This window comes from Enoplosus armatus, chromosome 12, assembly GCF_043641665.1.
Source record: "Enoplosus armatus isolate fEnoArm2 chromosome 12, fEnoArm2.hap1, whole genome shotgun sequence".
NCBI lineage: Eukaryota > Metazoa > Chordata > Actinopteri > Centrarchiformes > Enoplosidae > Enoplosus > Enoplosus armatus.
The window spans coordinates 18,135,297-18,158,865 of record NC_092191.1 but is presented as its reverse complement, the minus strand read 5'-3'; the positions used below and the strand labels follow the sequence as shown (position 1 = coordinate 18,158,865).

General features: G+C 41.7%; 1 protein-coding gene and 1 non-coding gene across 3 annotated transcripts in view; both read right to left on the bottom strand.

Moving 5' to 3' along the window:
- The window catches only part of cdh23 (cadherin-related 23), a 140,576-nt gene extending 122,007 nt beyond the window's left edge, over positions 1-18,569 (bottom strand). The window contains exons 1-3 of one of the 2 annotated variants that reach the window (XM_070916006.1): positions 18,485-18,569; positions 15,137-15,139; positions 14,466-14,540 (exon numbers count right to left, since the gene is read on the bottom strand). In XM_070916006.1, coding sequence (XP_070772107.1) covers positions 14,466-14,540; positions 15,137-15,139; positions 18,485-18,569 — 163 coding nt within the window. The remainder of the gene's footprint in view (positions 1-14,465; positions 14,541-15,136; positions 15,140-18,484) is intronic. The other variant, XM_070916005.1, reaches the window with a different exon arrangement.
- Positions 3,533-3,619, bottom strand: trnay-gua (transfer RNA tyrosine (anticodon GUA)). The gene is given in 2 exon segments: positions 3,533-3,568; positions 3,583-3,619. It is a non-coding gene; the product is annotated as a tRNA-Tyr (tRNA).
- Positions 18,570-23,569: the final 5,000 nt, after the last annotated feature.

Here is a 23,569-nt window from a genome sequence, read left to right as displayed (position 1 = left end):
CTCACTGTGCTTTAACCTTGTGAAAAAAAGAACAAAGCAAAGATTGCAGTCTGTTTTGTTTTGTTCTCTTAGGCTTGCAGAAAGGCGGCATCAAGGGATTTCTACTATGATGTACAGTGATATATGCCATCAGAAACTATACTATGAGTGCCTTAAGTAAAGGTATACTCTAAAGACAAAGTAGATTTATTCACATAAAGTGAGAATAGTCGGCAGCAGATATTGGAGAATAAATGTTAGTTTTGCACTGCATTAAATGCATCAATACATTTGGTTATCAGAGTATATTTGAAGTTTACTCTGCTGTCCAGATATGAATCCTTAATTTGCCCCGCATGCAATGAGCGTGATTCAGTTCATTTGAAAGTGAACTGAGGAGGACGAGGCGTATGATTGGACGTCCAGGATTGGCTGTCTAATACACCCAAGTGGTGAAATGATGGAAACGCTGAGTGACAAGGCTGTGACTAACCAATCACATTGCGAAAGTCGGAGGACAGTGAAGGACATTAGTGGACAGTCATCCCACGCATTGGTGAGGAGAGGCAGACCTGTCACTGCAAATTCACACGCAGCTCCGTTCACTCTCCGATCACACAGGAAAGCTCTTTGCTCTTGCTATTTTCTATTCCATCCCATCACAGTGTTGCTGTTCCCCAACTCTCTCTCTCTCTTTCCTTTTTGTCATCCTCTCGTCATGCTCCATCCTGCTTGTGGAGGCCAGACAGAGGGACACAGGCAGCGCTGATAGGAGTGGACAGGTGGCTGTGTGCTACTGAGGCTTCTGGAGTGACGGCTGAGCCGGTCTGGCCTGTCGTTGTCACAAAAGCAAACGCCCGACCCAAACACACACGCATCCACCCCAAACCGCACCACTCCTGCCAACATGCCAAAATGTCCATCAACACTGGCATTTCGTAACGCCTGCCCAATTCTTTTTCTTCCTGTCTTGCTCTTTTCATCCTGTTTTGCGGCTCACCTCAGTTTTTAATCCCATTCTTATTCTGTTATTTGCCTCTCTCTTTCACTCGCCCCCTACACTCCCTCTCTCCTGGCCCTCTGCTGACCTCACCAGGGCTGACTATTACCTGAGAGCGAGCTAAATCATGGTCGGGTAATGGAACATGCCACCTTCATTGTGAAGCCACACACACAAATACACTCACACTGAAACAAAAGCCTCTCGCTTTTGGCCTTTCCCCTTTTCTCTCCCGTTTACATGTTTATCATTTGGCCTGTGTGTTACTGAAATATAGGGCTGATGTTGTTTCTGTCAGCCCTGAGGATGTAGATGGGGATGTTGGGGAATGGCAGGAGCCTGGGTCAAGAATGAGGCTGTGGCAACTCAGAGTTGACCTCCAGTCCTGGCTGTCATTGAAAGGGAGAGAGTGGAGTATTGCCTCAGAAAACAGGGGCTCCTTTTCTTGACAAATATTGCTATAACGAATACGTGAAAGCTCACAGAATCGGGTGGTTTCCCTGTTTCGGAGGAGGAATCCATAAAGAAGAAAGGAGCAGGGATGTATCTGCAAGGCAGAGGGGCAATTTAATGTGACAATACCTTCAGATAGATCTTCTATTTAACTGTTCGTCAGCCTTGTTATTACTGTCACCAATTTTTGTACAGTTTTCACCACATCTCCTTGTCTCAGACCAATCTCTTGTCAGCTACATCAAACTAAATTCAATGTTAGCAAAGATTACATTTATTAGACAAGGATTATAGATAGTGGGCCATTCCATTGCTTCCACATTTTGATATACCTATAAAATAAAACAAAAAGTATAGTCTGTACACTGAAACAGAAAAAGAAGACATTTTTAGGGTTCTTAGCACTACATGTCTAATGGTAGCAGTACTTGTAGTAGTAGTAGTAGTAGTGCTCGTCACCATACACTAATGAGCTGACAACAATAACAACAACAACAACAACAACAACAACAAATAATAATAATTAGGAGGGAGAATAATTGACTTAACTTTTAGGTCAGCTTAACATTTCTAGTTACAAGAACTTATTAGTCATTCAATATTTCAAGTCACAAGATTTCAAGTCAGATAAACTCATTAATGAGAGTTCACAAAATTCTTAACTGTTGTTTTTTGATTTTGTTATTTGGGTTGAATTCTTTCAGAAAGCCTTTTTTCTTTTAGTTTTGCTTGATGGAGACGTGAGTGTCTTTTTATAAGACATAGTTGTTTTCTCTGGTAATATTGAAAACAAATATGATCAAGTGTCCACTCCAGTGAGTATCAACTGGTGGTAGGGTGGACTGAATTTACACTGCAAGTAGCGTAAAGTGTACTACCTTGTCAAGGCACCAGTACTGCCGCCATAATGGCTCCAACAGCAATGTCAAGATCAGGACTTCTATTTAGTAATTACTGTTAAAAGCAGCTATAGGCTATGCAGAGCTTGCATTGACAGGATGTACATTGAAAAAGTGGTCTTTTTAATCTCTCCTTCTCATTGTTCTTCTGCAGCATTTCCTATAAAGCTTGTGCTCCGGTTCGTTTTTTTAACTCTGCTTTTTAGGCAAGCAGAAAAAAAACCCCACTGGCCGGCTTTGATTTATTCGAATTGACAGGGAAAACCCTGTTGTTGCAGCAGCCAGTTCTCAAGCAGCAGATGTTGCAGCTTCAAACCGGCACACGAACGGCTTATACAACACCACGTTAGGTACAATCTAATTTCTGAGGCAGAATGTTAAGTCTTGATACCTTGTTGCATTTTCCTCAAATGTCATTCAGAGTTAGCATTAAAACTGACTTGGCACCTTGGCCAAGCGAGAGGCAAAGTTCAACAGCAAGACCTGCCAAGCCATCACTGCTAATTTATTTCCCTGTTCCCCTTTCAAAGATAACTTAGTGGTGGCACGCAGGCTTGCTGATCTCCACTGAAATATATCTGTAATAGTGGTCTGTCACCAGTCCATATGGTGTAACAGTTGTAGAATTGCACTGTACTCCAGACGCCACAAAAGCATGTCTGATCCTGGTCTGGTCCAGCTCAGCGTAGCTGACTGACTGGCCAGGCCAGGCCAAGGCCAGCTGGACTTTATCTATATGGGCAGAGTAAGTAGTGCATCTCTATCTTCCTCATCTCTCTTATGTCCATCTGCTGTGAAGCCCCTCTCACCCTCATCTCCCTCTGCCAATATCTATTCCCATCTCTCCATGTGTGTTTCACTTCCACATCCACAGTTTCTGCCAGCTCCCCATCCGTTAATGTTGCTTCTCTCCTCTCTCCTTCACCCTTTTTTCCTGCTATATTCCCACCGCCCCTTCCTCCTACCTTTCATTTCTCCCTCTCCCCACTCTTAATTCCATCTCCATACCTTTCTTTTGGATTCTCACTACTTGTCTCTTTCCTCTGCCGTTATCAGAGGTGATCTGTTTTCCATGAGACAGACGGATGGCGGCAGGGAGAGAGAGAGAGAAGGAGACACAGAGGTAGAATCCTCTACAGTGTTCTTGTTTCACATGCTATTGGACAATATGTTCCACAACATACAGTCATACAAAAGTCACTCCTTCGAGCCGGATTTGAACCAGCGACCTAAGGATGTCTGGTATGTCCACTACAGTCCTCCGCTCTACCAACTGAGCTATCGAAGGGCTTGATAGAGAAGAGAAAGGAAACACAAAGATACAAGAAAAAGAAGAGGCGTAGGATGGTCACTGTCCAAAAAGCTGGGCTGAAAATGTGCTCAAGCTGACCGGCAGAGGACTGCAATGCAGACATGCCATAGTCTAAAGTGTGCGTGTGTGTGTTAGAAAGAGAGGGAGGGTGAGTGAGTTAAAGCGGATGGTGTGTGCGTGAGTCCAGATTGTTTGCTACGCTGCTGCCTAAATCTGATGTCCGGCTGCTGCCATTACAGCTCTTTTCATCTCGTAACACGCCACACTTGTTTTATGGATTATAAATGAACTCATTATCTGTAGCACTCATTAGCTCCAGGTCCTAATTAGCCAAAATTAATATTGTTTCCTGACAAAGACATTGGCACTGGCAAATTGGCAATTGACCTCCTTGGTCAATCTGGAGAGAGGGACAGAGTGACAGGGGGGAGCATAAAAAACGGGAGGTGAGTAGGAGAGCTGGGCAATGACAGCTGCTCTGGTTGATCAGTTTTGGACTCATCTCTCTCTCTCTCTCTTTCCCTCCCTCCCTCCCTCCCTCCCTCTCTCACCCACTTTTTCATTGTCCTGCACAAACTCTCTCTCTCTCTCTCCTCCAAACAGCAGCTCCTTAAGCAGACATGCTGCACTCTCATCACTATCGCCAAAGAACCATGACAGGCTGGGGTTAGAAATGAAGAGTCTAGGTACAATACGAGCCACTAGGTATTTTGTATGTTAAGTGTGTGAGTTTGTGTGGGCGTGAATGCAAGAATCAGTGGAAAATGAACAGCTAGACATACCGCAGTATCTTAGATGCACAATGGCTGACAGCAGAAAAGCCTGGGATTTGTTAGCAACTGGGACTTCTCACTGGAGACAAACTACCACACAGAGAAACAAATAGGAGAGAGAAAAAGAATGTGTGCTAGGCAGAGAGAGCGAGACAGAGACGAGAGACAAGGCTACTTTATTCCTTAAAAGAAGGAAAAGAAAAGAAAAGAAGAGAAAGATCCGTGCTTCTTAGGAGGCCTGTTAAATGTCAAACACCTTCTCAGCTGTGAGATAAGAGAGAGCAGTTCAATTATACTGCCCTCTCTCCATCCCACTAGTGTGCAAACCCACACACATGAATGTACACACAACACGCATGCCTTCTCGGCCTATCACTGTATCTACAGCTAACATGCACAGATTTAGAAGACTGACACATACTTAGGTATCGAGGGTAAGGGCAAACACCAAATTGACAACATATGTATCTGCGCTGAAAAGGCTAAAGTTACATCACCTCGCAGTGCATGGCGACTTACCCAGAGCAGTAACCAGGGTGAGAGAGAGTAAAGAAGTGAGTGAGATCATTCTCCACCAGCGGAGAAGACAAAGAGTCAACAAAAGCAAACAAATTTGAGACTGATCTGTAAATGGGGGACATAGAGTGCAGGCACCCCACTTGTCAATTAATCCTATCTGGCACCGGCACGCTGGCCTTTATGAGAACAAATGTCAGCTTTCAAGACAAGGACGATATAACCTTTCTTCATAGAATGCACACCAGCCTCAGACGACCGACGGTGATATTACACTGCAGGCGTCTAATATAAGCTGATCCAGCATGTCATTCGAACAATAGGGTTTAGCGAATTTGCTGTTGTGGAACTGATCAGGCTTTGTGGTAAGTTAAACATACTAAAATGTACAAACACTGTATCAACATGCCAGCAGCTAGTCTGGCCAGTGGTCTTACAGAAATCAGAACATGGGTTGCATGTGAAGACACAATGGCTGGCAACAACGAGGCTGTGCAAAATATGGTTATCAAAGGGCTCTAAATACAGGTTCTTTCTCTCAGCAGGAACTCATTTTCCAAGTAATATTCAGAAGATTATGCATGTAAGAGATTTTTTTTTGGCTTTGAAATCATCTCTAGTGGTCTTGAGACCTGTAACCTTCTGATTTTCAAAGACCATTAGGAGTTTTTCATGACATTTCATTTTCTCATATTTTTCACATCTTCTCTGTAATTGGGAAAGTGGTCTTTTTTGTATGCATAAAAACAGTTTCTGAGGAATCGAAACCTGTGTAACATACAAAAAGCAACAATGTATTTGCAACTGCTGCATGCATGTACAGTACATCGTCAAAAGGGCACAGAGAAACAGAAGAAATACATTCTCACAGACACACGCAAGCAACATACACAAACAGACTGACACACACACACATATGCGTTTCCCCTCCTCACTGCTACAGCTTCCCTGCAATGGAGCAGGGAGAGGTGGCCGCTGATGTGAAACATCAATTTCCAGGTTAGCTGCTCTGCGTGGCTCAGGCAGGTATCAGCCGTGACCCACCTGGGCCAGATAAGCAGCTGCAAGAAGCTGATCTGCCACCTAGCAATGCACCTCTCAGTACTGGAGAATGGAGTAATGCGTAAACACACACAAACACACACACACACACACACACACACACACACACACACACACACACACACACACACACATATATATAAACATAAGTAAACAAATACTAAAACCTGAAACAATGAATTAAATGTGAGGGGAAAATGGAAAAACAGCACTACAAAAGCAGCCATATTACATTTTCAACAGGCTAAATAAATGCTGTGGAGTTTAAAATCTACTAATTTCATACACATACACAAAGCGTGAGCACTGCTCAGGTAGAGGGTTCACCCTCTTGATACTTTGATCATTTGACTTGCTGGGACTGCTGGGATTAAACCTGAGGCGTTCCAGATAGGACTCCTACACACACACACACACACACACACACACACACACTAACCTGTAAACAAACTGAACTCTGTGTGTGACAACGCTGATAATTTGGGGTAATGAAAAAAAATACGATCACCATAAAAAATATTGAGGTGTTCTCTTTGATGATTCTGAATGTCTGATCTCTCTCTCTCACACACAAACAAACAACACTGAACCAGAGCAATTATGGTTAAGTGTCTTGCCCAGTGACAGAGGATAGTGTATTTAAATGCTAGACACTAAAGACAGTGTGTGAGAGCCCACACCTCAGTTGCAGTGACGCCTGTCAGCTCAGTGCTGGGCGCCTTGGCAGCGCTGCTCACATTCCCACACACAATTTCAATTAACTTTTACAAGCCAGATAAATATCTCACACACACACACACACACACACACACACACACACACACACACACACACACACACACACACACACACACACACACACACACACACACACACACACACACACACACACACTCTGTCTGGTCATAACACAGGAAAGCTTGAGTAGAATAGGCCACACCACAGAAGCAGTATGTCTTTTTAAAAGGTGGTGGAGAGAGATCACTACATTGTGAAGCGTCTAAGATAGCGTCTCTGAGAAGTACTAAACAAGTCTTACATAAGATGCTGGACAATAAATTGAAACTGAAGACCACCCTGAAAACGGATATATCATCTTCTCCAAAGGTGGACCTACAATGACTACAAGCACCCAAAAATGACAACTATAAACAGTAAACTGACTGTATCAGTCTTTGAAATGTGAAGATGCAAGGTCAGGGTTGAATGTGCACTGCCTGTTTTTGTCTAACCTGTAATTCACACCAGCAGTGACACGTCAGAGGCATGTAAGCTACTACTTAAGTGTCCAAATCCGATCTCAAAGCCGTCACCTTTCAGCTCCTGAGGTGCTAAAAGGACAGCAGCCGGCCAAAGTGTCTTCAATAGAGTGTCACACACACCGAAACTATTGGTCTGTTTAATGGAAGCACACATTTATTCTTTCCACACATAGATGTTTATGTACCCATAGTGAAAAGGGAAACTTAAAGTGAAACTTGAGTCTTAACTGATTCTTGTAAATATTGTTTATTGTATACAGTAGCCAATAAAATATTTCAGAAAATATTTTGTCTGTGTGTGCCCTTCTCTCCACTATATGCCATGTACCCAGTCATGGGCCTCTCTGTCCCTAATGCCCTTTTTGGTACCTTCATTGTTTTTCACCCGTCCCTGAAAATGTATGTGTGGGTAACAGCAAGCTGTTTGAGCTACTCTTACATTGTTCCATGTAAAAATAACCATCTTAACTCATCAACTTTCGTTATCATATTTCAAGTTAAATTTTTGACACTGGGATACATCAAAAGCAAATCAAGTTGTTTAAATGTCAGTTACAAAAAATGTAATGTTTTCCTGTTAGCAGTTGAGTGACCTGACTTGTTCTGCCTATTTTGTTTAGAAAATTCTTGTGAAGCTGCATTGGAAACTAAAATGTCGTATCTTTGCCAGAATTGTATATAATTTAGGACTCCATACGGGACAAAATCATTTGTTAAGACGTTTTCTGCAGTGCTGGCACAAAAGCAAGAATGACAAGTCACATAGCTAGAAAAAAAATGATCAGGAAAAGTGAGGAAATTAAAATTATGTATGAGCAGTATGCTTAGCATTTGTGGAGACTCAGAAGCAATGTTGCAATGAGAGGCCAGAGTGTTGTGAGTGTTAGCATGGGCCATAATAACACTAACACATCACGTGCTGGGTAAGTGCAGACAATATAGCACAGCACAGCGTCATGATGGATGATGTGTTTGCAGACACCGCTGAACCGTGGACCCCATTATTTCCTGGGGGAGGAAGGGGGGAGCAAGGCACCGCGGGGGAAAGATAAGGGATGATTGACTAAACCAAAACAGAGGTCCCTCATGGATGGCAGTGTGCTGGCATTATTGGGAAGCCATTGTGGGTGTCAATGCAACAGCTCAATGACAGCAGAGAGCTGTCACAGGAAGTAAGAAGATCAAGTGTATCCCCTTCCTAAAGTGAGGTACGGGAGGACTCTTCATGTGGAGAGAAAAACTTCCAGCCATTAAGAATATATCCCAGACATGTTAGGACTCATCTCCTGCTGAGATCAGGTGGTTCAAACCTCACCGGGGAGGAATACTTCACTTCTGCAGCTGGTAGATAGGATTTATAAAACTAAGACACACACAGAGACACAGTCACTCTCACTCTCATGCACATAGCGCATCCGCCAACTCAAACTCACAAACAGTGACAGATACAACGGCACTTGCCAGAGATGCAGAAAGGACACACACATCGCATTCCAATTTGGCTAAATGAGAGCTGAAAGCGGGAGCATAAACAGACCTCTGCGCTGCCCTGCTCGCAGTCAGACTGTAACAAACATCTAGAGCACGAATCCTGCAAGTGGAGACAGCCTTGGATACCAGCCAACATCCAAAAAACCACTGAATCAACTCTCAGAGGAACTGCCCCCTTCTCCTCTAGACAATACCCTGATTACCCTTTCATTTTACCACTGCTCATCTTTCTTTATTTCTTTTTTATGCTTCTGTTTCTGCTCTAGATTATCTGGTGTGTAGTAGCAAAGGACATGCAAAATATTCTTGGATGTCTTCGAGTCTTATGCGAAACAATCTGCCAGTGAGCTGAGGTAACTTCAGATATGTAAAATGTCAGAAAAGAAATTAAGGGTTCACACTTATTCAGAATGTTTTAGACTGTTTTCTAATGAAGAAAAGATGAAATAATTAAGGGGCGGATAGAGACGTTAGCCTTATTTAATATTTTTTCATTTCTTATGACGAAATACCTAAATGTATTACATATTTTGGATCCCTGTTTTTTTTAAAAATACATGCTGATATAACAGTGGTTTGTTGGAGAGTAACATTGGTAAAATAATATTTACACAATTTTTTTTCTCCAAAAAAGCAATAATCAAGATTATTTCTGATGAATTGTCTCTCTGTCTTATCTCTACATCTATGTGGTGGAAGGAACAGGTAATACACGTTCATGAACTTAAACTACATGGCCATTATTTTGTTCGTTATGTTGTTAATCATGATCATTTTTGCTTTTCCAAAAATACAAATCATATATGGAGCCATATTTCCTAACCATGTCCATATAAATACCATTGCATATAAATGTTACAAATGTTATTAGTATATACAAAAGGAGGATTTGCACTAATGTCAGAGCATTTGATTGAATTCATGCTGAATCTGTCATGTCGAGGGACTTGAGGTCTTCACTGTCTTCGTGTTGCTTGATTATGTTGGTTGGCAAACATCTTATACTGTAGGCACATTACTGAAAACAACTGAACTAGTGTGGTGGGACAAAATCTACTGATGTTAGTTGAAAGAGAGACAAAGAAAGAGGTTTTTTTTTTATCTGAAATGTGTTATAGGGCTCGTTGATGTAGCAACCCAGAACCAAAGACAGAGCAAGACTGTGTACATGTTTGGGTTGCCCCCACAGTACTGTGTAAATCAGCTGGTCGGTCAGTGATTTGCACCGGGAGTGTCAGCCAGGTAAGGAGGCCGTTCTCTCCAACCAGGTAATGGCCTGACAAAACAGAGCTGAGTGCCCTTATCTCTAGCGAGTCAAATATGGATTCCTCGATACACAAAAACCTCTTGAGCAGGAGAAAAGCCTAAGCCTCAAAGCAGCATTCATTTCTTCCCGTAGTCTTTAACTAAAAAACAGTAATGTCTGCTTCCAAAATGTTTTCCGCTGGTCCAGAAGTACTAGTTCACGGCACACTACATACACAATATGTTCCTGCCTATTATTATTGAATTAGCAAAGGCTTCGGAAACCCTGAGCCATGAAAAAAAAAACTAAAAAGCAACTGACTTTGGACTTATCTTTCAAACAAACTCTAACAAAAGAGAGCCGTTTGCATAAACATCTATACTTTATCTACGATGCAGTCACATATTTACTCAAAGAATGACTTAAGAATTTCCATATCAAAATATCATTAATACATTTGAGAAGTCTGTGAATAATATATAACATAAAAATATCTGTGCTGCTTTAGAGGCAATTCTGCTGTCAGATGCTCAATACAGCTTCTGTATCAGGAAGCATTGGTCCAATCAAGATCAAGGAGCATTCACACCAGAACACCATCAATCTGCAATAGCAATAGTCATGAACACTGCTTTGTTTATGAGTGCAGCTAACATAGTCAATATACTGACTCAGAAAGCCGCGAAAGAGAGACAGTGTCCGGAGGAGGGAGTGTTGACAAGCCATAGTTAATGTGGAGTGCACTAGGCAGCTGACAGAGGGGAATTGGCTGGGGAGAGAGTACACAGACATTATCAACACATTTAGGGGAAGGCTTTAATAAGTCGTTCCTTGGGGCTACTTCCTTCTCCTTAATTATTATTGAATTAGGAATGCCACGGAGCTAATTAAAAGTGCAAGGTATTTACTGTGGCAGCAGAAGAATGTGAGGGAGCAGAGGAGAGGGAGTGTAAAACAAAAGGAGAGCGAAGAAGCTCCAACAGAAGGTGGAAATTTTAATTGTTTTAATGGCATTCTAGTACTGGTGCATACAGCTACAACCACAAAAAAAAAATTAAAAATGACCTTGGCTGAAGAGCCCTGCCTGTGGAGCCATGTTTCCCTGCTGGCGTTATAAATAAAATACTTTCTTACTTTAAAATACTTACTACGAAATACTTTATTGATCCCCGGGGGGGAATTGTACATATACTGTATACTGTACATATACTGTAAATATACTCAAATAAGAGCCGGTATACTGCCTCTTCATGCTGAAACTGGTAGGTATGCTGCTTTGAATGTCTCATTTGTCCACGTAGTGATGTTTTTTTTCATTTTCTATTGGAACAAAGGATGGATATGAAGGACTCACAATGACTGAAATGGTTGTTTGAACTTAAGACGTAATAATTACTGCCAGAAGCTTCTCTCCTGTTCTGAGGCTTCTTACTTCCCCAGTAAAAAAAATAGAATTTGAATGTATACAATAACTTAGCCCGTATAAATGAACATGTGTTATAATTACGTTAGCCTAAGCAAAACTTTTAAATTTAATCAGACAGCGAGGCCGCATGCTCAATTGGCATAAACTACACGACATGCACAAACCATCCCAGAGGAGTGTGGAAGTTTTATTTTGAACAAATGTGTTCTTTCCACAAGTTAATTACTCAGTAGAGAGCTTAATCTGCCGAATCAGGGCAAAGTGGATTAGGAGATGAGAGCGTTTAATCAAAGTGTTCTCTCAGTCTAATTACACATCCCATTTCCTGACACAACACACACTGTTATCTGCCACTGCATTTAAACATCAGCTCCTATGCCCCCCCCCCCCAAGAGTGAATTATCCCACTGCCTAAAAAATATGTATGAAATGGAAACACGTGCATGCATACTGACACTAAATGGACATACACGCATGCACAAAGAGAACACACAGACATGCAGAGAATGAACATGAAAGTGAGGATTTTGTTCTCAACACCATGAAATATTCCTCTTGTAAATATTGAAATAAATCATCTTGGTTGTATCACTGTGGTGTAGAACAGACCACTAATGCAGCCTAATCACGCTTCACAAGCATCATTCATACCAGCGAGGACTTAAGATTCCTCTTGGGTTCAGTCTCATCCGCGTATCAAACTGAGGGTGTTGCGATGAAAACTGTGCATCACTCAGTGGTAAAGGACAGTACATATGTCAGAGGTGTGAGTTCACACTGAGTGAGGGCCTTCTCCCATTGTGTTACACGTGCCTCTGCAGCACACATCTGTGCAGCATCTTTCAAATACCTTGTGCTGGTTCCTGCACCAAACCCCTTGCTGGGGAGAGGGGGAGAGGTGCGGGTGTAGTCTCAGATCAAATATCCATGGTGTTTGGATGTGTTCCCTCATCTCACTGATAAATAATCATGTGGTCCTGCCAACCATACGGAGCTACCGACTCAGAGGCCATGAGCTAAAGTCACTGATCTGCTGCCTAGACAAGGCCAGATAGTGTTGGGAGTGTACGCAGACCAGTTTTAATTGAAGAAAGTCTGCTTTGCTCATTACAGTATCAATGGTCTATTGTGCACATGTCAGTCAACTGATTGTTGGTGTCACCTCAAACAAACTGCTCACATGAACCCTAAACTGTTACATCATCACCGAGATTAAGCCTGGCAACCTCCATGGTAACCAATCAGAGTGGCTGTGGAAACCTGATCACTGGGCTCAAGTCATGCAGTTTGAATTCAGACAGGTGCTCATTTATGTTCGTCAAATGTGTGGTAAGATAATGGCCTAATGAAGTATAGTTGAATGTATGAAGTTTTGAATATGATTAAACCGCCTCCATTCTGCCCTGAAAGCCCAATTTAAGATTTCTTTATTCTTTGCACAATCTTTGCACTGAACCTTGAGATTCGAAAATATGTATTTTCAATCTACCCTTTATTCAAATCAAGAGTAAGAGCAATGTCAGCATTGAAATTGCTGCCGGGCTACTCTATTAAGCCAGTGTGCTGGATGATAAGTAATCTTGAGTTTGTGTGTGTGTTATGTGAGGAGAGGATGTGACATAGTGGAGAATAACACAAGATCTTTTTCAGCACACACACAAACATTTGACGCAGTGGCTTGTGTGTTTATATGTTTATGAATTGGAGGGCCTCCTAGACGAGGACATCTGCTGAGCTAATAAACAATAATCTTGACAAATTGTCACTGTCTGATCGCTCAGCCCGCCCTCATAATCACACCACTGAAGAAGCCATCAGAGGCCGAGCCAGGGACATGATTGACAGCTCTCTGGACCAGTGCAAGGCGTTGCTGGACGGAAGCCCAGCTGCCTGAGGGGAGGACACAATGATTCATGGCCAGAGGGCAACCTGGACAGAGTGGTTAGGGAAATTAGCCACGCCACCCACCAACACATCCATGCCCTTCACTGGTTAGAAAACAAGCTGACTGGGTGAAGAGGTGGCCTTCTGCCAGAAACTGCTTAGTACTGTTGGACAAAGATGCCAAACCAGGCAACGATGAGGACAATGGTGTTTGGGGTCATGATAATGATGATTTACTGTAGGATGAGTGGGATATTGTAACCTTTCCTGGCCGCAGTACAACACAACTAAGTTGATTATTATGGAAATGATGATGGAGGCTTGGTGGTGCATTTGAACTATCAAGAAAAACTGTGAAAAAGTAAAAAATTATGGGCTGTCTGCAACATGTCACCACTGACATAAAGCAACTCTGCGGGTGTAGACATGGATAAGCGAACACTCCATGACTCTGACTAGGAGTGTTGACAGACTGGCAGAGTGTAAAGGTCATGTGATAAAAAAAAAAAAACTTCTAGAAAATCAATCCAATATAAAGGATTTTAATTCCAAGCCACTGACACCCTCAGAGATGATGAAAAGCCAGACATCTCCAAATTGCCCTGTCAATCACTGCAACCAAAAAAATGACAAAAAATAAATAAGAGGGGGAATAATAGATCCAGGAGGAATGGACTCCACCGTGTCTGGTGTTCATAGCGTAACCCCCAACCGCCCCCAACAGCAGCGGTACAAAACATATAAGCAAGCTTATAATAACATGGAGATATCAAATCTGGACAAACTCTTTCATCCAGACATCAACACCAGGACGGGAAATATCCGAAGCATCCCAGGTTTCTTTTGTGCCAGCTATATATTATAGAGAATCACTCAGATGAAGAGGCTCTGGAGTTTCCCTCTCATCACACAGAAACACACCGCGCACACACACAGAAACACGTTCACATGCCCTGATAGAGGACATCCATTGCCATCACTGTCAGTGTCTTTTATGACATCTCTCTTTACTTGTTGTTTTCGCTTTCTCAGTTTATATTCAAGAGTTACAGAGGACAGAAAACAAGTTGACAAAGCAATCCACGAAGACTGCTTTACTGTACTTTCTTCAGACAATGTAGATACATCAAATACAACATGCTGGCACTCCACAGACACTCACCGACGGGCATATCTTCATAGATGAGAAGGTAGGTCGAGAAGAAGTAGTTCAGGAAGCGTGGTGGCTGGTTGGAGCCTGTGATAAAGAGAGGAGGAAGAATGGTAATTCAAATGACGATCATGATGATCTATTGATTGGTGTTTTGATTACGCTGTTAGATTTTCACATAAATAATCAACATTATTAGACTATCATTATCATTATTATTATTATTATTAGACTTTCTATATCTGCACCATAGAGAGCATCCTGACAAAAAGCATCACCGCCTGGTTGACACCAAGAGGGACTACCTGGCCCTGCAGAGGGTGGTGCGGTGAGCTGAACCATCAGATGTCAACTGACAGACTCAAAAGACATTTACACCAGGAGGTGAGGCGGGGGCTGAGAGGATCACAAAAGACCTCAACCACCCCAACATCGAACTCTTCTCTCTGCTGAGGTCAGGGAGGTGCTACTGCTGCCTGGAGGCCAAAACAGAGAGGATGGGGAGGAGTTTCTTCCCCCTGGCCATTTGGGTCCTGAACCAGTAACTTACTTTACACATAACTATCATTTATAATTCATCCATCTGCCATACATTCCCATCATGCGGATGTCATCACCACCCCTTATATTGCATATATTATGATGCACTGGTTATATCGTTTAATTTTTCTGAAACTCATTACTGGCTATATTGTCTCATTGTTCTATTTAGTTTTTAGTTTATTCTATCTATTTTTATTTCATCCATCTACAATAGAGCTGTGTACTTGAGCAGCATTTATCGAGTGATCTTTAGGAAATATAGCTATAAAAACGCCACTGCAATGAGCACTTAAACTGAAAGATTTGGCATCACAATGGTGCAACTTATGCCAGTGCACACACCCTTGTTTTACTGCTTAGTTCGTACATTAAATTGACTGTTTTCACATTGCTTCCCAACACAGGATGGACCCTCCATCCACAAGGGGGCTGTAGCAAATATATTCAGTGTATGATACTGCACGAGTATCTGGAGCAAATGTATTCGGTGAAAAATACAGTATGACAGCCAGGGACTTGTACTAACATTTTCAAATGCAGAGATGTCAACATTTGAGTAATGACAGAGGTTCATAAAGAGAAATTGACATCACCCTGTTTACTTTCAGTCCTATGACCCCATCCCAGAATGCACTGCATAGCTTCCTGAATACTTCACACAGGTATACTCTCAGCCTCTAAAACACAGTGAATGAGAGCTATAGATCTGATCAGGAGAAAGCATTAGGCTAGATTAGTCTGGTTTAGATTAGCATATGTAAGCTGGGTAGCTTTATTTGATTTGAAGACCTTCCTTAGTACATTTTCCTGCTTGGTACTGTTGGACTTGGCTGTTTGGTAACATAGGCAACTCATACTCATGCATACTTAGTGCAGCCTGTGTACCTCTGAATGTAATACAGGTTTTGTAATGTAAAATGGGTCAATGGCTATGTCTTTGTCTAAGAAAGCTGGTTAAATCCTTGGTTACGAAGCAGCTGATTGTTCTCTTCTATAAGTCCTGTATAAAATCCATCCCGACTTTATCTTTAATCAGTTGGTTTGAAAGCCTCAAATATAAAAATGGACCAAATAGGAAGAACCAGCCTGTCCAATACACATCAGGTGATGGTGATGATGGGGATCACTTCCTTCTCTTCAAAGTTAAACTGCTGCCCTCTGTTGCAAGCACGTTCTCCACCATTCGCTGAAAACATTCCTTCATTCAGGGTTATTGTTTTTGTACAGCAGCCTTTTACCTGATGACCAGTTTGTAGGCTGGTGTCTTTTACTATTCTTCTATTCCTTAATTGTTTTTACATTTTAGATTTTTTCATCTGCTCACTGCTGTATTTGTATTGACTGTCACTGACCTCTGAAGCACATCAATCACTCAGCAGACGGACAAATGCATACATTTGACCTTGAACAACAACCCTAACAACCCCCCTGCAGGTATATTCTGGTCAAATTCAGCTATGGAACAGTTAACATCTTACACAGTGCCTCTTATTTATTAATTAAAAACAGATTTACAGATAACCACTTTCAAAAGCACTTAGCAGTCAATACAAAGCAGTGTAAGCAGAGAACAATTACACACAGAGCATTATACTGCTGTCAGTTCTGGTCATTATTTTCATGCTTTAACTTGAATAACATGTTTACATGGTTTGTCTGGAGGTAGAGTCATTCATGCCTCCAGGGTCCATGAAAACCAACACCATGGTCAATTTTTAACACTGCACGGCCATCAGTCTGAAAATGAATGTTTATGCTTTTTGTATTTGTGAAAGGCTCACTTTCCATAAATTAGCTTTAAGCTTTAAATCCGAGTGTTGTAATAAAAACAACTTTAGAATGTTCAATACTCATTACCTGCATATCTTTGAAGCATAAGTGTATTTTCAATCATAACAATTATGTACATAGTATATTTAGGCCAAAATTATAAATGTACCTCACATTGATTTCTCTGTATAGGAGGAATCCTTCCATTAAAACACCACGCTTTTAGGGTCTGTCTAAGGGTTAATAGTCTGCCGTGTTTGAGCAGAGTTCTGTGGTGTCAGAAGGCAAAGCGATACAAGCTGTTTTGTTGGGAAGATCAGGGAACAAAGCTGAAGGTCTTTGATCAGCTGAGCTGGGCGGCAGACCACAGAGACACTGAAGCGAGAGAAGGGGAGGCCAGCCTGTTTGAAGTGAGAGTGCTTGATAGAGTGAATCTGTGCTTTGAAAGTGGGAGCTTTTTCGTTCAGTCATGTGCCCGACTGTGCGGAAGAAGATGCTTATCTCTGCCGTGCCAGCGTGCCTCTTAGTGGGTGCCAAGAACATGGAGCGTAATTCACGGGACAGAGGGTGGCGAGGAAGAGGGTTAACAAGCTCCCTTCCACACCTGTGGCTTAATTACTACGAGGCACTGCGTCAGGCTTGGATAGAGGAATGCAGATAGATAACAGCCACAAAATAATCACAGCAATGATCATCAATCCAATTTGCTGGATCAGGGAGGTAATGCTCAAGAGGAGCACAGGGTCAGTGTGCTAATGGGTTGATTAGGGAAAGAAAGGGAGAGGAGAGAGGTGACATAGAAAGCAAACACAAGGTCCAGATATAAAAAAAAGCTCTGATAAACTCATTGTGCTTGATGGAAAGAGGTTGTGGCATTCACTTAATAACTTTCCCCGCTGCTTCAGCTCTGTGTGTGATTGGAGGTGTCTCCTGCCTGTCACTGTGAGACAGTTACCGTGACTTTCTACAGCATCGAAGCTCTCTCTCACTATATTCATCTCCGCACATGCTCTCACAAAGACACACACAGCAAGGAGGCAAATATTTTAAAGTAGTTCTGAGGCTGAACAATAACGTGAGACATGCAAGATAGACGGGGGGGGGGGCAGAAAAAGGAGAGCCACAATGAAGCAATGACAGTGATGAAATGTGAAAAAACAAGAAAAAGGTGAGGGAATACATCATGTGTAGAAGGTAAGCGAAAGAAAATCCTTTCAGGCATTTAATAACGAAGAACTGAGAATAAAGTGTGAGAGGTACTGTACAAAAGTCTGCTATCAAATATTAGCTTCTCTTACTGTAGACTGGGAGCTGTAGTTTACCATTGTGGTCACTGAGATAAAGAAATTATAAAACGCATCTGTATTTGATAATAAAGGGTAGATTTATGGTTAAATGTTGATGCCACTGTGATATTTTTAAACCTGTATTCAGGAAAGCTTGACTGACTGAACATATTCCTTTTAAATTATTCAGCTTCAAATTGACACTTTTGCACAAATTCACAAACATAGCTGCCAAGTAAAACCAGTGTCCTCTACGTTTTGCCACAGAGAAGCTACACTGCTGTAAATTAAAAATTGAAATGCACTGTGCCAGGAATTTATGGTCATTGTATAAATGACGCAGCATAAATACCCTCCCAATCACCACTCACAAAATGAGTCTAGTCTTTGTGGATTTACACGTGGTCATTCTTTACAGTCAAGAGGACTCACCTTCACAGAAAGAGTGGAGAATGAGGAAGGGAAGGAGGAGCTTGGCAAATGTCATCCTGCCGCCTAAACCCACACTCCACGACATCACCTGCACCTGATGAAGCACACACAAACACAGAATACTGTACTGTGACAATCATTTGGTTAGCTGATTATCACCACATAATCTCCAGAGACATGTCAGCTCTTTTATGTTTGGTGATTACTGTGTAAGCGAGTAGATGTGATCAGTACAATTAGTGGACAGAAAAAAGATTTGCTGCAAGCACAGCATGCTTCAAGCAGGTGTTTTCTTGTGTGTGTGTGTGTGTGTGTGTGTGTGTGTGTGTGTGTGTGTGTGTGTGTGTGTGTGTGTGTGTGTGTGTGTGTGTCTGCTTGAGGCGCAGGGTGTTGATGAAGGCAAATTCACAGCAACAGCTCATTTACAGTACACACTGTTGAATAGCCATGACTAAGACATTTCATCGTTAATTGTCTGATAAAAAACAAATGAAAAGGAGAAGTGTAAATAGCATTTTCAAGATGGGCGTTGTATAGCTTCACCAGACCGACTGTAATGTAACCATTGATATGGTATAATGAAACTTAACATGTGGAGAGCACAATCAAGATTTTTATAGTGTATTTGTCAGGTGGCAGGTCAGGCAATGTAGAAACCCTCACATCTTCAGTTTCAGTCTTTCCCTCCTTCTCCCTCCCTCCCCTCATCTGCCTCTCCTTCCCCTCGCTCTCATTTGTTCCCTCTCTTACTATACTGTCATCACTTGTCCCAGCAAGGCCTCACTGGTCGACAAACTCATTCTGTGACAATTTGATTTTGAAGGGTTATCTTTCTAAATTCTCCTTCTCCCCGAAGCCCAATGTGTTCCAGCTCACAGTAAAACTTGTGTTCAGAGACAGTGCTGCTTGTCCTTCAGGTATCTGATGGCAGAAAAAGCTAAATAAACTACAGAAACCAGTGTGAGAAGCAAAAAAATACAATACACTCACTGCTTTGTGTTGCTGCTTGCTGTCCTGTCGCTGTGGTGCTGTTAGAGATATACATTATGTGGTGGATTCAATTCAGACAAAGCTACTAAAATTTACAGGTGAGTGAGAAAGAGACAAGCTAAAAAAATAGGCTGTCATTGCTTATTGTATGTGTGTATGTGTGTGTGTGTGTGTGTTTACATTAGCTGTGCATGTGTGTCAGTTTGAATAGGCACATTTGTTTTCATTTGGATTCCTGTTTCCTCAGCATTATTGCATTTCACTTTCTGTAACAATGCCACCTCCATAGCCATGTCTGCTACTTTTTTTTTTTTACTCCATTACTTCATTTCCTTTTCCCTTCCTTCTTTGCTTTTTCACATTCAGTCATCTGTCTTGCTCGGCCCTGAAGACCTTGTCTCCCCTCTCATACCCTTTCCTCCCTCCTTGTCCTCTCCGATACGGTTGTGGTCCACTAGCAGAGGGTATTATCTCCACTCAGTGGGAAGCTCAGATGGAAAGCTGACGACAACAGCCTAAACAGATTACACATTTCAACAACTTGTCGTTTCCTGTACAGAAAATTCCCTTTTCTCGAATACCATTTCCTACTGTTTGTATCATAAACACACCTGAGGCAGCATGACTTGAACACCCTGGAGCACTTTAAGTAGCCACATGTACTGACATACAGTTTATCAAACCCAGTAACTACAACACAACAAGCTACAAGACCTAAGGGTAAAATCTCAGTGTTTCCTGTGTTCCTCTTTGATGCTTGGTTAGGGTTGATCGGTCTAGATGAGGACAATCAATAAAGCCCATTCCCAGCTCTCCACAGTGAAAAAAATAAGACACATTGTACACAGAGCAGCAAACAAGCTCTCTGAGTCTCTTTATGTCCTGTTTATTTTAAAACTCCCCTTTGCTGAACGAATTTCTACATACTATCTGCTTTTTAAATAGAATCAGACTGTGCTCTATTGATTTTCTTAGTAAAAATGTTCACAAACTTTTAGAAAATGTCAGATGTTGTGTAAAAATCCATCATTGTGAAAGATCTGGTACAATCTGGATGTTTTTGAATTGATAGTGGTACCAAAAATCTGTTGCATACTATACTATCATTTTTCATTTCCCTTTTGTAGTATATAACGTAGGAAAGGGGTTGATGTATGCATGGTCTTTACTTTGTTGTCTGCCATACAACTGATCTCTTTTCCTCTCTCAATTGCATCTCCTCCCACACACCTTATCCAGCCTCTCCACTAATCCTTCCTCCAAATGCTAAAGGACATTTCTGAGGTGACGAATGGGTGAATATGAGTGATGGATACTGGTTGAGACAGACATGTTGGGTTTGAGAGAGCTGAGGCAGCCATGGAAAATACAAGTAGACTTCCTGCAGGAGCATCTGGCTCTCTGCACAAACACTCTCACAAAGATACAGATGCACTTTACTATAACTAGAGTGCTCGGTGGTCACGCTGACCTACCTATCTTTCGTCTGTATGTGTAACCTGGATTGTGCCCGTTACTCTTGGCTCCTGCCAGCGAAGCATAAGCAAAGTAAGCAGCTGTTAAGGACCCTGAAGGTTATTGATAATAACTTATATTTTAATGTGGTTAATATGTTAAGCATTTTGTATTGTTTTATTATTTGTACTCAGCAACAAGAAACTGTACTGCATACAATTGACATTTTACCAGGTTAATATATTGTGTTTCTTGGCTTTCTTTTTATCTCTCTTCGTCATCCTGCACACTTGCAAATCACAAAGTTAATTTCAAAACTGCTGAGCAGTTGTGTCTAGTGTCTTCCTAACTTTAAGGGTCATTTCAGCCAAATCACAAAGAAGTAATTTTCCAACCTACCCCTGGGTATTTTACCATGCAGAGAAATTTAGCTTTGCCCAGGTTTTGAGATATCCGCTGAGTTTTCTGCCACCACACCAATACAATTTAGGTCAAATGAATTTAATTTGGGAAAATTTACTTTTGTTTTTATTGGAAACTATTTTGTATTGAAGGTTAAAAAATCGTGAACATTGTCTACAGTAGGTTTGTGGATCATCTCAAGTAAACAGGACATTGTTACTGAAAATAGATTTTGCTGCTGAGTTTTCTAAATGTAATTTAGAATAATAATAAATATTCTGAGCTCCATTTAACTCAATTGTCTTGGTGTAAAGTGGCAGAAATCACGGGTGCTGCTGCATGCTAAAATACCTTCAGGGCTAAGTTAAAAAATATGTATTTTGTGACTTTGGTGAACTGACCCTTTGAATGCCTGATATGCCAATTTGTTATTATTCTTCTGTAGACAATATTCTTAATTCCACTATTATGTTTTAGTACCACTTGAGATAACATTATTGAAAATGATATGGTAAGTTCTTACATGGCGGACTCAGGCTATTGTGTGACCATACAATGTGCAGTTTATGGGGCATCGAGTATGTACCACTGCAATCACTTCAGCAACTATGCGATGAGGGAGAGTGGGAAGGAGGCGGCTGCTAATCAAACCCTGCTTAGCACCCCAAAAACACTGGGTGTGTCATTTTTGACCACATGAATTAGAGTCAAACATATAGCTGCAGACATGTGTGTCTTTATCAAATATGGGCATTATGTGTGTTGCTCAAATGCTCATAATTCAAAACACAGGCGCGTTTAACTACTTTAGAAACTTCACTGATGTAAACAAACCTTTGTAGCATCAAAAGTTCATACATAAAAAGACCTGTCAATCTATTTTGGAGTGATAGTAGGCGCTTGGATCGTAGACTGTGCCTTTAAGAAATGGCGCAGGTATGCCATGGAGCACAGAGCCGACGATTGAAATTAAATTAAATCAGGGGCCCTTGAGGTGGAGGTGAGATAGTAATTAGTGCAAAAGTGTGATCTAGCTTTAGATTTAGCTGAGCACCATTAGGACAGGATGAGATGTTCCAATCAGTCAGTTATGCATGGGGCAATCAAACTGCAGATGACAGGGCTAAGCAGGGATGTGGTCCACGATGCAAGCTGGGCCCCACTGCAGCACCGTCCCAATCCATCTGCTATATTGGCTCGGTTTACACCTGGTATTAAAACACAACCCAAGTGGAAAGCTCTAAGTACAGGTGTGAATGCATCCAAGATGCATTGAGGAGGTTTGATTGCTCAGACCACATTTGGAGGTGGTCTGGACCGCACAGGGCCACATTCTTTTAGCAGTGTGTAAGCAAAAGTGTTCTGAGCCACAGTGAAGGACCACCTATTAAACTAACATCCTCAGCGTAAGCGGAAGTACATACTAATTCCTGCGAGATATATTATTCCTCAAACATCTGGGCAATTTGGTTGTTTTTTGATTTGCCTGCGTATTTGGTCTTTGCAAACAGACTTTTCATGCATATAGAGAGACGTGCAATCCGATCACAAGTGGTCACGTCAGACGCATTCTAATGCCAGGTGTGAACTGACATACTTGGAGCTGTCCACTCGTGATTGGATCACCCAAGATGCATGTTAACACCAGGTGTAACCCATCTATCAATCACTCACTTTCTTTACCCCCTCCTTCACTGAGTCACTGCTCATCTTCTGCTCACCCCCCTCACCCATAAGAACATCTCATACCAGTCTCTCACTCTCCCCATGATTGCCCTTTTCTGTCTGTTTTCCTTTGTGTTTCACTCTTTTTAGTCATCTCTCACTTTCTATTTCCTCTTCTTGGTCTAATCTACATTGACTTGTGTCTCTTCCTTTTTTGATTTACCACGCAACTTGGCTTGTCCAATTCTGTAGTCATTTCAACTAGTTTTTCTTTGTGCTGAGCTTTGGCAGATAATTATGTCTCCTGTGTCCTGATGTAAAATGTCAACACAACAAATACACGTCTTCTGTGGGCCATGTATTTGTTGGGTTGTCATGTTAAGTGTGGATCCACGACAACCATTCTGCTTTACCTAAAGAGTAATAAAAACTGTATCGTACCATCTAAACTGTTTTTCTTTAAAAAAGGTAGGATAACCCTTGACTGCTCTCGAGGCTTTTTTTGTTTTGGTTACAACAGTTATTCACCTGTGATTAATGGATCTTCAGTTTCTCACAGTTATGCAGCCGGCA